The sequence below is a fragment of the Physella acuta genome, unplaced genomic scaffold, assembly GCF_028476545.2.
Source record: "Physella acuta isolate Inbredline_101_S28 unplaced genomic scaffold, ASM2847654v3 ptg001284l, whole genome shotgun sequence".
NCBI lineage: Eukaryota > Metazoa > Mollusca > Gastropoda > Physidae > Physella > Physella acuta.
The window spans coordinates 318383-336378 of NW_026732799.1; the positions used below are offsets into that span (position 1 = coordinate 318383).

The 17996-nt window shown below is 42.2% G+C and overlaps 1 protein-coding gene across 6 annotated transcripts in view; it reads left to right on the forward strand.

Annotated features, from left to right (window-relative positions):
- Positions 1–17996, forward strand: part of LOC131958027 (protein kinase C and casein kinase substrate in neurons protein 1) — a 41685-nt gene that overhangs the window by 18828 nt on the left and 4861 nt on the right. For 5 of the 6 annotated variants that reach the window (XM_059322912.1, XM_059322918.1, XM_059322913.1 and 2 more), the window contains exons 2-8: positions 9524–9795; positions 11011–11210; positions 11657–11794; positions 12166–12291; positions 12862–12962; positions 14925–15045; positions 16546–16763. In XM_059322912.1, coding sequence (XP_059178895.1) covers positions 9588–9795; positions 11011–11210; positions 11657–11794; positions 12166–12291; positions 12862–12962; positions 14925–15045; positions 16546–16763 — 1112 coding nt within the window. In that variant the 5' untranslated portion in view covers positions 9524–9587. Of the gene's footprint in view, positions 1–9523; positions 9796–11010; positions 11211–11656; positions 11795–12165; positions 12292–12861; positions 12963–14924; positions 15046–16545; positions 16764–17498; positions 17571–17996 lie in introns of all 6 variants that reach the window. The other variant, XM_059322916.1, reaches the window with a different exon arrangement.

Consider the following 17996-nt stretch of genomic DNA (forward strand, 5'->3'; position numbering starts at 1 on the left):
TATTGTGTGGAGGTCTACTGGAGCAGACTTTCCCCAACATTATTGTGTGGAGGTCTACTGGAGCAGACTTTCCCCAACATTATTGTGTGCAGGTCTACTGGAGCAGACTTTCCCCAACATTATTGTGTGGAGGTCTACTGGAGCAGACTTTCCCCAACATTATTGTGTAGAGGTTTACTGGAGCAGACTTTCCCCAACATTATTGTGTGCAGGTCTACTGGAGCAGACTTTCCCCAACATTATTGTGTGCAGATCTACTGGAGCAGACTTTCCCCAACATTATTGTGTGCAGGTCTACTGGAGCAGACTTTCCCCAACATTATTGTGTGTAGGTCTACTGGAACAGACTTTCCCCAACATTATTGTGTGCAGATCTACTGGAGCAGACTTTCCCCAACATTATTGTGTGCAGGTCTACTGGAGCAGACTTTCCCCAACATTATCAGCCCGGCTGTGTGGGGGTCGACTGCGGTTTGCTAGCGGTAAAGCCCTGAGCTATGTCGGTTTGATGTAGACCACATTGTGCACGCTTGGTTGACGCCGTCTCGGTCTCTTGCACAGCTTACGGTCATGGGCAGTGTGTCATCGTGGTTGTGTGTCGCTCATATGTAGTGTGTCGGGTCATAGGTAGTGTGTCGGGTTATAGGTAGTGTGTAGGGGCATAGGTAGTGTGTCGGGTTATAGGTAGTGTGTAGAGGCATAGGTAGTGTGTCGGGGTATGTGTGACATTTCATGTGCAGTGTGTCGGGTCATGGTCACGTGATAGCCACCACCGTCTTTTAACAAACTTCAACCATCTTAAAAAGTTTTTGTTGTATGTAGGCGTGTCTCTTCTTACTGTATGTAGGCGTGTCTCTTCTTACTGTATGTAGGCGTGTCTCTTCTTACTGTATGTAGGCGTGTCTCTTCTTACTGTATGTAGGCGTCTCTTCTTACTGTATGTAGGCGTGTCTCTTCTTACTGTATGTAGGCGTCTCTTCTTACTGTATGTAGGCGTGTCTCTTCTTACTGTATGTAGGCGTGTCTCTTCTTACTGTATGTAGGCGTGTCTCTTCTTACTGTATGTAGGCGTGTCTCTTCTTACTCAAGTTTTTTTTTCTGTGGAACTGCGGAGATGGCGTCTAAAGGCATTTAAAAATGTTGACAATTTTACACAAGTAAATAGTGTGCTGTGGTATTGGCTCTGTACCTTAGAGCTGTAGGCTGACTACGTATTGGCTCTGTACCTTACATCTGATGGCTGACTAAGGGTTTTAGTTGAGGGCTGCTTTGAGTTCAAACGTAAAATTCAGTCATGCGTGACCAGTTCAGATTTGAATCAATTGGTGTGGGCATAGATGCTACAGGTGGGAAACTGGTTGTGTGTGATGGTTATCACGGTGTATGTGATGGTTGTCTATTATTTTGGTCTGCTTTAAAATGAAACAGTTGTAAATGCTCTGGATACAAACATGCATAATAAACACTGCACCAACATAATAACATAAGCTTTAGACCCTTCAGTAGCCAGATGAATATGTCAGGGTTTATTTATAGCTGGTGTCAGGTGTTGAGACTCATGAGCCTGTGACCTTGAACTTGTGACATCTAATCCCCACAAGCTCCACTGCCTTATGCTCCACTGCCTTATGCCCCACTGCCTTATGCCCCACTGCCTTATGCCCCATTGCCTTATGCCCCACTGCCCTATGCCCCACTGCCTTATGTTCCACTGTTTGATGCTCCACTGCCTTATGGCACGCTCCACTGCCTTATGCCCCACTGCCTTATGCCCAACTGCCTTATGATCCACTGCCTTATGCCCCACTGCCTTGTGCCCCACTGCCTTGTGCCCCACTGCCTTATGCCCCACTGCCTTATGCCCCACTGCCTTATGCCCCACTGCCTTGTGCTCCACTGCCTTACACCTTATGCCCCACTGCCTTGTGCTCCACTGCCTTACACCTTATGCCCCACTGCCTTATGCTCCACTGCCTTATGGCATGCTCCACTGCCTTGTGCCCCACTGCCTTATGCCCCACTGCCTTATGCCCTACTGCCTTATGCCCCACTGCCTTATGCCCCAATGCCTTATGCCCCACTGCCTGATGTTCCACCTATGCATGAGTGTCTAACACTGCTAAGATTTGTTCACTAGAAGAATGTGCAGCTAATTTTACACCTAATGATAAGATTGTGTATGTTTGCTTGTAAACACATCTATTTATAAAGATAATGTTGTAATGTTAGCTTGTGAACACAGCTATTAGTAAAGATAATGTTGTAATTTTAGATCATTGTAATAGTCTGTTCACATACATGTTGGAGAGGGTCCAGATTAGTCATGAAGTCAACAGATGGTGTCATATGGGTATTGTTGGTTCATTTAGGTTAAACTAGACTACCCGTTATCTAGTTAGATAACTGTGGGTTTCGGGGGGGGGGGGGGGGGGGGGGGGGGTTATCCATAAATGGCATCACGTCTGCCAGCACTTATCATCCCAAAATAACCAGACCCCACATTCAAAAAGACGTTTTTTATATTTTAAAACTCTATTTCACCTGCCCAGTGCCCCGCCAAGTCTCAGACATGTTTGTATTTTTTTTAAAAAAACGATTCCGGCCGAGCATGACTCTGACCACACTATCCCTTCATAACCTGAGAGCATAGAAACAGGTGAACGCTACTTCTCCTGCCCTATGCCTCGCGAGGTCCTGATAGTCAACCTTATCATTCACATACAGGCCTAAAGAAAAAATAATTGTACATTTTTGTAAAAAAAAAACTTTTAACTATTACTATAGTCAATGTTCTAAACTGTTATAATAAATGTGGATAATCTACCTATGAATATATCAAAAAATTAATAAACGGCTTTAAATTAGTTAGTAATTAACAGTGTGTTCAAGAAAGAACAATATTTATCACCCAAAATACTATTTTACAACTCTACACATAATGCAGATTCTCCCCAATAACAAATCAAAAAAACAAACAAAAAAATGAGTTATCAAACGTCACTGTTCAGTCAAAATTAAGCCATTGTTCTAAAACTTAAAAAAAATGTGGTTAATCTACCTATGAATAAATCAATAAATTAATTAACGTCTTTAAATAAATGTGTGATTAACAGTCTGTCTGCAATAAAAAATTGTTCTCTACCTACATACTATTTTACAGCCCCCCGTATAGAGCAGTTTCCTTACAGTACTAAATCAGACAAAAAAATAAATATTCAAACATGTAAACAAACTTGAGTTTTAGTAGTATATAGATGTCTCATGATGTCATCATACTGGTACTGATGATGGCTAAGTTTGGTTAGGTTAAAAGTCTCATCATGTTATAATGACTGACATTTTCTTGTTAACTTCTTCACTTGGTTTCTTAACTAAACATAGTAGCTACATTGTTACACAACTTAGCATTTCTCTCACAACTTTTCTCTACCAACATTTCTCTCACAACTTTTCTCTACCAACATTTCTGTCACAACTTTTCTCTACCAACATTTCTGTCACTACTTTTCTCTACCAACCTTTCTGTCACTACTTTTCTCTACCAACCTTTCTGTCACTACTTTTCTCTACCAACCTTTCTGTCACAACTTTTCTCTACCAACATTTCTGTCACAACTTTTCTCTACCAACCTTTCTGTCACAACTTTTCTCTACCAACCTTTCTGTCACAACTTTTCTCTACCAACATTTCTGTCACAACTTCTCTCTACCAACATTTCTGTCACAACTTTTCTCTACCAACATTTCTGTCACAACTTCTCTCTACCAACATTTCTGTCACAACTTTTCTCTACCAACATTTCTGTCACAACTTCTCTCTACCAACATTTCTGTCACAACTTTTCTCTACCAACATTTCTGTCACAACTTCTCTCTACCAACATTTCTGTTACAACTTTTCTTTACCAACATTTCTGTCACAACTTTTCTCTACCAACATTTCTGTCACAACTTTTATCTCACAACTTTTATCTCACAATTTCTCTCTCACAACTTATCTGGCTTCACCCCCCCCCCCCCCCCCTACTAGTTGTGTTCTGTCCAGTTGTATCAACTAGCTTTATGAACTCTGAACAGTTTGACCTTGATAAAAGACACACATGTGGTCAGATACAAATCATATTCTAATTAGGTCACGATGGAGTTCTATAAATAGCCAGGTGTCTTGACTTACAGGTATAACCCATCCCCCCCCCCCCCTGTGTAATTAGCATTTAAATTGATGGGCTAATCTGCCCAGCCAGTTGATTTGATCCTCACCTGTTCAGTTTGATCTGTATCAAAGAAATCACTGAGCAGAACTGTCAAAGTTTTCTAATGAAATAAAAATGATTCAGTTACAGGTGGTTTAACTTACCTCTACTGGTGATGGTGGGCAGGTTGTGGTGGTGGGCAGGTTGTGATGGTGGGAAGGTTGTGATGGTGTGCAAGTTGCGATGGTGGGAAGGTTGTGATGGTGGGAAGGTTGTGATGGTGTGCAAGTTGCGATGGTGGGAAGGTTGTGATGGTGGGAAGGTTGTGATGGTGTGCAAGTTGCAATGGTGGGAAGGTTGTGATGGTGGGAAGGTTGTGATGGTGGGCAGGTTGTGGTGGTGGGCAGGTTGTGATGGTGGGAAGGTTGTGATGGTGGGCAGGTTGTGATGGTGTGCTAGTTGAGGTGATAGTTTGTGATGGTGGGCAGGTTGTGATGGTGTGCTAGTTGAGGTGATAGTTTGTGATGGTGGGCAGGTTGTGATGGTGTGCTAGTTGAGGTGATAGTTTGTGATGGTGGGAAGGTTGTGGTGGTGGGCAGGTTGTGATGGTGGGCAGGTTGTGCTGGTGGGCAGGTTGTGGTGGTGGGCAGGTTGTGATGGTGGGCAGGTTGTGATGGTGGGCAGGTTGTGATGGTGGGCAGGTTGTGATGGTGTGCTAGTTGAGGTGATAGTTTGTGATGGTGGGCAGGTTGTGATGGTGTGCTAGTTGAGGTGATAGTTTGTGATGGTGGGCAGGTTGTGATGGTGTGCTAGTTGAGGTGATAGTTTGTGATGGTGGGCAGGTTGTGATGGTGTGCTAGTTGAGGTGATAGTTTGTGATGGTGGGCAGGTTGTGATGGTGTGCTAGTTGAGGTGATAGTTTGTGATGGTGGGCAGGTTGTGATGGTGGGCAGGTTGTGATGGTGTGCTAGTTGAGGTGATAGTTTGTGATGGTGGGCAGGTTGTGATGGTGTGCTAGTTGAGGTGATAGTTTGTGATGGTGGGCAGGTTGTGATGGTGTGCTAGTTGAGGTGATAGTTTGTGATGGTGGGCAGGTTGTGATGGTGGGCAGGTTGTGATGGTGGGCAGGTTGTGATGGTGGGCAGGTTGTGATGGTGGGCAGGTTGTGATGGTGGGCAGGTTGTGATGGTGGGCAGGTTGTGATGGTGGGCAGGTTGTGATGGTGTGCTAGTTGAGGTGATAGTTTGTGATGGTGGGCAGGTTGTGATGGTGTGCTAGTTGAGGTGATAGTTTGTGATGGTGGGCAGGTTGTGATGGTGTGCTAGTTGAGGTGATAGTTTGTGATGGTGGGCAGGTTGTGATGGTGTGCTAGTTGAGGTGATAGTTTGTGATGGTGGGCAGGTTGTGATGGTGTGCTAGTTGAGGTGATAGTTTGTGATGGTGGGCAGGTTGTGATGGTGTGCTAGTTGAGGTGATAGTTTGTGATGGTGGGCAGGTTGTGATGGTGTGCTAGTTGAGGTGATAGTTTGTGATGGTGGGCAGGTTGTGATGGTGTGCTAGTTGAGGTGATAGTTTGTGATGGTGGGCAGGTTGTGATGGTGTGCTAGTTGAGGTGATAGTTTGTGATGGTGGGCAGGTTGTGATGGTGTGCTAGTTGAGGTGATAGTTTGTGATGGTGGGCAGGTTGTGATGGTGTGCTAGTTGAGGTGATAGTTTGTGATGGTGGGCAGGTTGTGATGGTGGGCAGGTTGTGATGGTGTGCTAGTTGAGGTGATAGTTTGTGATGGTGGGCAGGTTGTGATGGTGGGCAGGTTGTGATGGTGTGCTAGTTGAGGTGATAGTTTGTGATGGTGGGCAGGTTGTGATGGTGTGCTAGTTGAGGTGATAGTTTGTGATGGTGGGCAGGTTGTGATGGTGTGCTAGTTGAGGTGATAGTTTGTGATGGTGGGAAGGTTGTGATGGTGGGCAGGTTGTGATGGTGTGCTAGTTGAGGTGATAGTTTGTGATGGTGGGCAGGTTGTGATGGTGTGCTAGTTGAGGTGATAGTTTGTGATGGTGGGCAGGTTGTGATGGTGGGCAGGTTGTGATGGTGTGCTAGTTGAGGTGATAGTTTGTGATGGTGGGCAGGTTGTGATGGTGTGCTAGTTGAGGTGATAGTTTGTGATGGTGGGCAGGTTGTGATGGTGTGCTAGTTGAGGTGATAGTTTGTGATGGTGGGCAGGTTGTGATGGTGTGCTAGTTGAGGTGATAGTTTGTGATGGTGGGCAGGTTGTGATGGTGTGCTAGTTGAGGTGATAGTTTGTGATGGTGGGCAGGTTGTGATGGTGGGCAGGTTGTGCTGGTGGGCTGGTTAAAGTGATGGTTGTGATGTGTCCCACACATCATCATTTTGAGAACCATCAAAATTTACCATAACACTCAGCTCAGACTCCAAGAAAAATAAATCAGTTCCGTCAAGAAATAGTTACATATATTTTTACTAACTTGTCTTTTTAGTAAATTTGGAGTGTTTTGAAAAATATCAATATAAGTAATTACAAGCACTTTGATTTAAACTCAACAGAACGAATGTATTCATACCAATAATTGGAGCTCTGTAAATCTGTATAAAACAAACATTCATCAAGATTCTACTTTCAAAGGATTTCCTATAAGCAAGTTTTATAGTAGCCAACTCTGGTCATTCACTGATGCAGTTTTGACATTTCCTCAGGCCAGGAGTTTGTAAACATTGAATTCATAAGTCAATGTTAGAGTTACCCTTATTTAACCTTCATGGGACAGTTGAAGTAGAGTGCACCTGTTTATGTCACCCCTGCATATGAAGGAATAATGTGATCAGCAGTATGTTATGTGTGTGTAATATATATATATATATATATATATATATATATATATATATATATATATATATATATATATATATATATATATATATATATATATATATATATATATATATATATATATATATATATATATATATATATATATATATATATATATATATATATATATATATATATATATATATATATATATATATATATATAGATATAGATATATATATATATATATATATATATATATATAGATATATATATATATAGATATATATATATATATATATATATATATATATATATGTGTGTGACAAAAACTATTGTGGAATTTTCTATTTTATTAAGTACTGAGGTGTGGCATCATAAAACTAAAATACCTACTGTAGCCTACCAGAATATGTAGAGTGACCTATATCCTTGTGGTTAATCTCTACCACATACTTAATTCTAGAGTGGCGTAGGGCAAGATTTATGTCTTGCTTTCACCTGGGAAAAGGGAGGCGACTGCTGTCACTACTGTTTACCTGTAATGTCAGGTCACTGGTGTCATTTGTGCCATGACTGACATAGTTTAAACACTGGATCATGTTACCCTTGTTTATGTGTTGCTGACATAAACACTGGATCATGTTACCCTTGTTTATGTGTTGCTGACATAAACACTGGATCATGTTACCCTTGTTTATGTGTTGCTGACATAAACACTGGATCATGTTACCCTTGTTTATGTGTTGCTGACATAAACACTGGATCATGTTACCCTTGTTTGTGTGTTGCTGACATAGTTTAAACACTGGATCATGTTACCCTTGTTTATGTGTTGCTGACATAAACACTGGATCATGTTACCCTTGTTTATGTGTTGCTGACATAAACACTGGATCATGTTACCCTTGTTTATGTGTTGCTGACATAAACACTGGATCATGTTACCCTTGTTTATGTGTTGCTGACATAAACACTGGATCATGTTACCCTTGTTTATGTGTTGCTGACATAAACACTGGATCATGTTACCCTTGTTTATGTGTTGCTGACATAAACACTGGATCATGTTACCCTTGTTTATGTGTTGCTGACATAAACACTGGATCATGTTACCCTTGTTTATGTGTTGCTGACATAAACACTGGATCATGTTACCCTTGTTTGTGTGTTGCTGACATAGTTTAAACACTGGATCATGTTACCCTTGTTTATGTGTTGCTGACATAAACACTGGATCATGTTACCCTTGTTTATGTGTTGCTGACATAAACACTGGATCATGTTACCCTTGTTTATGTGTTGCTGACATAAACACTGGATCATGTTACCCTTGTTTATGTGTTGCTGACATAGTTTAAACACTGGATCGTCTTACCCTTGTTTATGTGTTGCTGACATAAACACTGGATCGTGTTACCCTTGTTTATGTGTTGCTGACATAGTTTAAACACTGGATCGTCTTACCCTTGTTTATGTGTTGCTGACATAAACACTGGATCATGTTACCCTTGTTTATGTGTTGCTGACATAGTTTAAACACTGGATCGTGTTACCCTTGTTTATGTGTTGCTGACATAAACACGGGATCATGTTACCCTTGTTTGTGTGTTGCTGACATAGTTTAAACACTGGATTGTGTTGCTGACTCTCTACACAGACCTGGAGGATGCATGTAGTTATGACAATGTATTCTCAACATCAAAGTAAACTACAACATACTGAAATGTTTCAATCCCAGCCAATGTGAAAACGCCCAATATAAAGGTGTCATACTTACAGCCTATACCATTGTGGAAATATGTAATGTAACTGTGTCATACTTACTGCCTATACCATTTTGGAAATATGTAATGTAACTGTGTCATACTTACTGCCTATACCATTTTGGAAATATGTAATGTAACTGTGTCATACTTACAGCCTATACCGTTGTGGACATATGTAATGTAACTGTGTCATACTTACAGCCTATACCATTGTGGAAATATGTAATGTAACTGTGTCATACTTACTGCCTATACTATTTTGGAAATATGTAATGTAACTGTGTCATACTTACTGCTCCAAGCTGCTAGGGCAATGTCTAATTTTTGTTTTTCTCCAGCAAAATGACCAAACAAAGCATGTAATACTTACCACCCCCTGCCTCTGTGGTACACCTAATTAAATTGGTATAAATACACATCTTTGTCACTAAAGTGATGTCATATTTGCAGCCCCCCCCTGTCACATGAAAACACCTTCTATACTTGTATCACACTTCTTACACTACTTATAGTGACTAAGACCTAATATAACTGTGTCATCCTTACAGTTCCCTGTGACCTAATATAACTGTGTCATCCTTACAGTTCCCTGTGACCTTATATAACTGTGTCATCCTTACAGTTCCCTGTGACCTTATATATCTGTGTCATCCTTACAGTTCCCTGTGACCTAATATAACTGTGTCATCCTTACAGTTCCCTGTGACCTTATATAACTGTGTCATCCTTACAGTTCCCTGTGACTGTGAACCAAGCTGGTGAGTGCTGGCCACAAGGAACATCTGCGTGCCGCCAAGATGTCTGTGAATGATGATGGTCAGATGTCTAGCACTGACAGTTTCTGGGAGGTGGGCAAGTACATGCGGACAGTCAAGCGCTGTGACAACGGCTACCAGCTGTGCAACCACATGAAGAAGTTGATAGAGGAGCGCAGTGAGATAGAGAAGAAATACTCAGCCATGCTCTCAGAGTGGGCCAAGAAGTGGAACAATTTTCTGGACAAAGGTTGGTTTTAGGGGCTGTCTCACCAGTACTTTGTTCTATGGGCTGTCTCACCAGTACTTTGTTCTATGGGCTGTCTCACCAGTCCTCACTTTATGGGCTGTCTCACCAGTCCTCACTTTATGGGCTGTCTCACCAGTTCTCACTTTATGGGCTGTCTCACCAGTCCTGGCTGTCTCACCAGTCCTCACTGTCTCTATGGGCTTTTTCACCAGTCCTCACTTTATGGGCTGTCACACGAGTCGTCTGTTTTAGGGGCTGTCTCACCAGTCCTCTGTTTTAGGGGCTGTCTCACCAGTCCTCACTGTCTGTTTTAAATGTGGTCATCTTGCGTCACCAGTGTTTTAGCTATGGTCATCTTGTGTCACCAGTCTGTTTTAACTGTGGTCAATGTGTGTCACCAGTCTGTTTTAGCTGTGGTCATCTTGTCTCACCAGTCTGTTTTAACTGTGGTCAATGTGTGTCACCAGTCTGTTTTAGCTGTGGTCATCTTGTGTCACCAGTCTGTTTTAACTGTGGTCAATGTGTGTCACCAGTCTGTTTTAACTGTGGTCGTATTGTCTCACCAGTCTGTTTTAGCTGTGGTCGAATTGTCTCACCAGTCTGTTTTAACTGGTGTCATCTTGTCTCACCAGTCTGTTTTAACTGTGGTCATCTTGTCTCACCAGTCTGTTTTAACTGGTGTCATCTTGTCTCACCAGTCTGTTTTAACTGTGGTCGTATTGTCTCACCAGTCTGTTTTAGCTGTGGTCGTATTGTCTCACCAGTCTGTTTTAACTGTGGTCATCTTGTCTCACCAGTCTGTTTTAACTGTGGTCATCTTGTCTCACCAGTCTGTTTTAACTGGTGTCATCTTGTCTCACCAGTCTGTTTTAACTGTAGTCATATTGTCTCACCAGTCTGTTTTAGCTGTGGTCGTATTGTCTCACCAGTCTGTTTTAACTGTGGTCATCTTGTCTCACCAGTCTGTTTTAACTGGTGTCATCTTGTCTCACCAGTCTGTTTTAACTGTGGTCGTATTGTCTCACCAGTCTGTTTTAGCTGTGGTCGTATTGTCTCACCAGTCTGTTTTAACTGTGGTCATCTTGTCTCACCAGTCTGTTTTAACTGTGGTCATCTTGTCTGTTTTAACTGGTGTGTTTGACTAGGTGCTGTAGATACCCTTATTATATAAGTATGTATAATATAATAATAAGTGACTGATTTGCTTGTTGCCAGGTCCAGAGTACGGCACCACGCAGGCGGCGTGGCGGGGTGTCCTGCAGGAGGCTGACCACAACGCCGAGCTGCACACAGAAATGGCGGAGCAGCTCATCTTCAAGGTCCACGCCGCCATCAAGGTCTGGCAGAAAGAGAACTACCACAAATCTATGATGCATTTTAAAGAGACAAAAGATTTCGAAGACAACTTCAGAAAGGTACAAGATTTCCATGACCTTGACCTTCATTGTGTCATTGACCTTCATGGTTATATCAGGCTATCCCTTGCCTGTACATCGTCTCACCCTGACCACAGACGTCTCACCCTGTCCACTGATGTGTCACCCTGTCTTGTATTAATGCTTTGTGCCTTCAAATAAATAAAACCTACTGCAACTCTAAAAAATATTTAAAGGATAAATGAGCTAACCTAGAATGTGTAGTTGACAATGAGTTTGTTTGTTCCACACAGATTTCCCTGACTATTTGAATTGTTTGAGTTATTTCCCTTGTTCACATACTGATATGTTGTTACAACAATTAGAAGGTGGTGGATGAGACATAAGTTGGGTCAATTTGAAAAATATATTTCTGCATTATCACATTGTACCATATCATTTAGTTCAGGCATCATAGACACAAACCATGTCTTGTGTGTCCCCAGGCCCAGAAACCCTGGGGTAAGAGATTAGCCAAGGTGATGGCAGCAAGAAAAGATTACCACACAGCCTGTAAGACAGAGAAGAGCACCGCAAACCAGGAGAACAATGCAAGGGGGGACACGACAGTTTCACAAGACCAGGTGGGTACACACAGGTGACACACAGGTGACACACACAGGTGACACACACATGACACACAGCCAACCAGGAGAACAATGCCAGAGGTGACACGACAGTTTCACAAGACCAGGTGGGTACATGCAGGTGACACACAGGTGACACATGCATGACACACAGGTTACATGCACATTACACACACATTACACACACATTACACACACACAATCTGGTACACATTACATACACAAAAGAACTCAACACACACACTCACATATAGAAGATGATAAAACCCGTATGTAAGACATGCACCATGTATAGTTCCTATCACACACACACATGTGTAAAAGAAGATAAACCCCGTATGTGAGACATGCACCACATATGGTTCCAGCTGAAGAAACTCCAAGACAAACTGAGAAAATGTCAGCAGGAAGTTGAGAGCACCAGAGAGAAGTACAACGCTGCTGTCAACGACCTCAACGGATACAACGCCAAGTACATTGAGGACATGACAGAAGTAGGTGTCTTCCAAATTTTTAGACTCGTTTTTTCATGGTGGGATTTCTTAAGATTAAAAAAAATAATGCATCTTTAATGACAACACAAGAGTATCTCATTTTCAACCTAAATATACATTAAATTAGTATTCCTTTTTTTTTTAAATTGCTGAAATCATTAACAAAAGGAGATTTTGTGTTAGCAATTGTAGCTAGAGGCAGACACAAATAAAGGGCAGATAATTGGTTGGTGTATCACTTGCTGCAGAACAACTTTAAAATTAAAACTTTTAGAAGGAAAGTTGTGCACATAATTTACTTTGTTGTTTTAAAAACTTGAATATATTCACTTACTATTTTACTTCTACCATTCCTAAATACTAAAGTAAACAAAGCAAGAATAAAAACCTCTAAAAGACTAAATGTATCAATAAAAAATGTTGAAGACAAATCTACTCTAAACATATGTACAGAGAGCAACTCTTACATCTCCAGAAAATGTGTGTTTATTTAACAATTGTAGTGAATTTAAAATGTGTTTGATCCATTCAAGCAACACTGTTTGTTTGTTTGTTTGTTTGTTTGTGCAGGTATACAAGAGATGCCAAGAGTTTGAACAGAAAAGAATAGACTTTTTCAAGAAAACATTTTTCCAGATGCATTCATGTTTGGATTTAAGTGTTGAATCAAAGTAAGACATGGTCTTTCACTCATTTGTGGAGAGCTGTTTTGTTGTGTCTAGCAAAGTAAGACATGGTCTTTCACTCATTTGTGGAGAGCTGTTTTGTTGTGCCTAGTATTGTATCCAAGTTAGATGTGTGTTTTATTGTTTGGATTTAAGTGTTGAATCAAAGTAAGACATGGTCTTTCACTCATTTGTGGAGAGCTGTTTTGTTGTGCCTAGTATTGTATCCAAGTTAGATGTGTGTTTTATTGTTTGGATTTAAGTGTTGAATCAAAGTAAGACATGGTCTTTCACTCATTTGTGGAGAGCTGTTTTGTTGTGCCTAGTATTGTATCCAAGTTAGATGTGTGTTTTATTGTTTGGATTTAAGTGTTGAATCAAAGTAAGACATGGTCTTTCACTCATTTGTGGAGAGCTGTTTTGTTGTGCCTAGTATTGTATCCAAGTTAGATGTGTGTTTTATTGTTTGGATTTAAGTGTTGAATCAAAGTAAGACATGGTCTTTCACTCATTTGTGGAGAGCTGTTTTGTTGTGCCTAGTATTGTATCCAAGTTAGATGTGTGTTTTATTGTTTGGATTTAAGTGTTGAATCAAAGTAAGACATGGTCTTTCACTCATTTGTGGAGAGCTGTTTTGTTGTGTCTAGCAAAGTAAGACATGGTCTTTCACTCATTTGTGGAGAGCTGTTTTGTTGTGCCTAGTATTGTATCCAAGTTAGATGTGTGTTTTATTGTTTGGATTTAAGTGTTGAATCAAAGTAAGACATGGTCTTTCACTCATTTGTGGAGAGCTGTTTTGTTGTGTCTAGCAAAGTAAGACATGGTCTTTCACTCATTTGTGGAGAGCTGTTTTGTTGTGCCTAGCAAAGTAAGACATGGTCTTTCACTCATTTGTGGAGAGCTGTTTTGTTGTGTCTAGCAAAGTAAGACATGGTCTTTCACTCATTTGTGGAGAGCTGTTTTGTTGTGCCTAGCAAAGTAAGACATGGTCTTTCACTCATTTGTGGAGAGCTGTTTTGTTGTGCCTAGCAAAGTAAGACATGGTCTTTCACTCATTTGTGGAGAGCTGTTTTGTTGTGTCTAGCAAAGTAAGACATGGTCTTTCACTCATTTGTGGAGAGCTGTTTTGTTGTGTCTAGCAAAGTAAGACATGGTCTTTCACTCATTTGTGGAGAGCTGTTTTGTTGTGTCTAGCAAAGTAAGACATGGTCTTTCACTCATTTGTGGAGAGCTGTTTTGTTGTGTCTAGCAAAGTAAGACATGGTCTTTCACTCATTTGTGGAGAGCTGTTTTGTTGTGTCTAGCAAAGTAAGACATGGTCTTTCACTCATTTGTGGAGAGCTGTTTTGTTGTGTCTAGCAAAGTAAGACATGGTCTTTCACTCATTTGTGGAGAGCTGTTTTGTTGTGCCTAGTATTGTATCCAAGTTAGATGTGTGTTTTATTTGTTTTATTATGCATACCAAAATACGATATGTTTACTGTGCCTAACAAAATAAGATATGTGTTATATTATGCCTAGCAAAAAAAGATATGTTTTATTGTACCTAGCAAAATAATATATTTGTTATATTATGCCTAGCAAAATAAGATATGTTTTGTTGTGCCTAGCAAAATAAGATGTGTTTTATTGTGCCTAGCAAAATAAGATGTGTTTTATTGTGCCTAGCAAAATAAGATGTGTTTTATTGTGCCTATTTTTGTGTGTATCATTTACATTTAGTTATGTGAAATGGTTTGCCTGTGACGTAGTGTTTGAAACAAAATTATACACATGTAGCTGCATGAGAATTTAAACATGGGAATTTGAACATGAGAACTGATGAAAACATGCATGTGTACTCCATTGACTTTGTCAACTAACTGAACATTAGGATGTAGTAACACCCAAGTATGAATCTATTGACCACTAGCCATGAAATCTGATGACCAATGGACCATGACTCTATTGTCTGTTTCCTCTGTACAGGTTTAGTCAGATCTACACCAACCTCCATTCAACCATAGGGAACGTTGACCCTAACAAGGACTTGAAGTGGTGGTCAGCCAACCATGGGGTGGACATGGCCATGAACTGGCCAACCTTTGAGGTGGGTTGACAATCTTTCCTAAGATAGGTTTGCTGCAAGGTATGTGTAAGATTTCAAGCTGGAAAACCAGTTTGTAATTTTATGCAAACTTGTTTTACTGTCTAAGGGAAGTAACCCATAAATTAAATAAGGGAAGTAACCCAGACACAACTGTTTGAAAGCTGAAAACTTTTAATTAGGACATATTTCATTCTTACCACTTTATCAAGCTCAGCTGCAATCTCCAGATACCAACAGTCATGTGGTCTAAGAATAACCTTCTCCCTCACATTTGACCTGGCCTCCTCCCCTCACATTTGACCTGACCTCCCCTCACACATGACCTGACCTCCCCTCACACATGACCTGACCTCCCCTCACACATGACCTGACCTCCCCTCATTTTGACCTGACCTCTCTGTCCTGTAGGAGTACTCCCCTGAGCTGCAGGCCATCTCTAAGCGTGGCCGCTCTAACCCCTGACCTCTCTGTCCTGTAGGAATACTCCCCTGAGCTGCAGGCCATCTCTAAGCGTGGCCGCTCTAACCTCTAACCCCTGACCTCTCTGTCCTGTAGGAATACTCCCCTGAGCTGCAGGCCATCTCTAAGCGTGGCCGCTCTAACCCCTGACCTCTCTGTCCTGTAGGAATACTCCCCTGAGCTGCAGGCCATCTCTAAGCGTGGCCGCTCTAACCTCTAACCCCTGACCTCTCTGTCCTGTAGGAATACTCCCCTGAGCTGCAGGCCATCTCTAAGCGTGGCCGCTCTAACCTCTAACCCCTGACCTCTCTGTCCTGTAGGAGTACTCCCCTGAGCTGCAGGCCATCTCTAAGCGTGGCCGCTCTAACCCCTGACCTCTCTGTCCTGTAGGAATACTCCCCTGAGCTGCAGGCCATCTCTAAGCGTGGCCGCTCTAACCCCTGACCTCTCTGTCCTGTAGGAATACTCCCCTGAGCTGCAGGCCATCTCTAAGCGTGGCCGCTCTAACCCCTGACCTCTCTGTCCTGTAGGAGTACTCCCCTGAGCTACAGGCCATCTCTAAGCGTGGCCGCTCTAACCTCTGACCTCTCTGTCCTGTAGGAGTACTCCCCTGAGCTACAGGCCATCTCTAAGCGTGGCCGCTCTAACCCCTGACCTCTCTGTCCTGTAGGAGTACTCCCCTGAGCTACAGGCCATCTCTAAGCGTGGCCGCTCTAACCTCTAACCCCTGACCTCTCTGTCCTGTAGGAGTACTCCCCTGAGCTACAGGCCATCTCTAAGTGTGGCCGCTCTAACCTCTAACCCCTGACCTCTCTGTCCTGTAGGAGTACTCCCCTGAGCTACAGGCCATCTCTAAGCGTGGCCGCTCTAACCTCTAACCCCTGACCTCTCTGTCCTGTAGGAGTACTCCCCTGAGTTACAGGCCATCTCTAAGCGTGGCCGCTCTAACCCCTGACCTCTCTGTCCTGTAGGAGTACTCCCCTGAGCTACAGGCCATCTCTAAGCGTGGCCGCTCTAACCCCTGACCTCTCTGTCCTGTAGGAGTACTCCCCTGAGCTACAGGCCATCTCTAAGCGTGGCCGCTCTAACCTGGGCTCCACTGAGGGTGGTATCATGATCACCAGCATCAAACACTCGAGGGAGGACAGCTTTGGCAGCTACACAGAACAGCAGGCACAGCAACAACAGCAGCCCCAGCAGACGTACAAATCACAGACTTCAAACTCACACGGTGCAGCTTCCAGTGGTAGTATGGACAGGTGAGTTATATGGGGGGCAGGTGGGTCTCACTTTCATATGGTGGGCAGGTGGGTCTCACTTTTGTATGGTGGGTCTCACTTTTATATGGTGGGCAGGTGGGTCTCACTTTTGTATGGTGGGTCTCACTTTTATATGGTGGGCAGGTGGGTCTCACTTTTGTATGGTGGGTCTCACTTTTATATGGTGGGCAGGTGGGTCTCACTTTTATATGGTGGGCAGGTGGGTCTCACTTTTATATGGTGGGTCTCTCTTTTATATGGTGGACATGAGATTATAATGTTTGCTAGATAGCTAGTTGAAATATGAATGAAGTTACTGTTGTCATTAGATTTGATGCCACATAAAGATGGTTTTATTTTTGGTGGAATGGTGACTTGCTACTACTTAGAATATCTTGTTTTATTGATGAATGAATCTTTATTTTAAAACAGAGTCCATCTATTGTAAGTGATTTTTTGGTTCTAGTTCAGCGCTTTGTTGCTGGTATTATTTGTTAGAAAGTTGTAGTTTTAACAGTTCAATGCTCTGATTATGTCAGAGTTGGATGTTAGGTTGGTCTACAGATGAGTCAAGTATGGTGCCTGGTATTGTGGCTCAGTTCCCATCTACCAGCATACATACATACAGATACATACATTGTTTAACCTTTACATCTTTGCCTGATAAAGTGGTTGAGGTTTAGTGACAAACAACCAATGGACTTAATTCTTTAATCCTAATCTCTTTGCCTGAAGATTTTACATCACAGATTTTGTGCGGCCCATCCCTAAAGAGTACATCTGTCAGTGGATATTTAGGTCTATGTTGTAAGTTAACCTACCCTTCCTCATGACCCCTATCACCAACTGACCCCCACCACCAACTGACCCCCACAAGAAGTGTATCACTGACCAAACCACTGGACCCCCCCTCCACCACCCTGCACTCAACCTTCTGTCATACCGTGATTGTATTCTTGTGACAGTCAGCATTGGAACATTTTCAACTCCCCCCCCCCCTCTCCTATGTCTAACACACCCCATACATATTGGGTTGACATTTCCAATGGAAATATCTTAACTGACATCCTTCATAAGGTGTTGCTTGACTTTCTCCCATATGATGTGACAGACAGGTGTATGACATGTTGGACCAGGTGTATGACAGACCAGGTATGCAACCGCACAGATCAGGTATAAGACATGACAGACCAAGTGTATGACATGTCAGACCAGGTATATGAATGCTGCAAC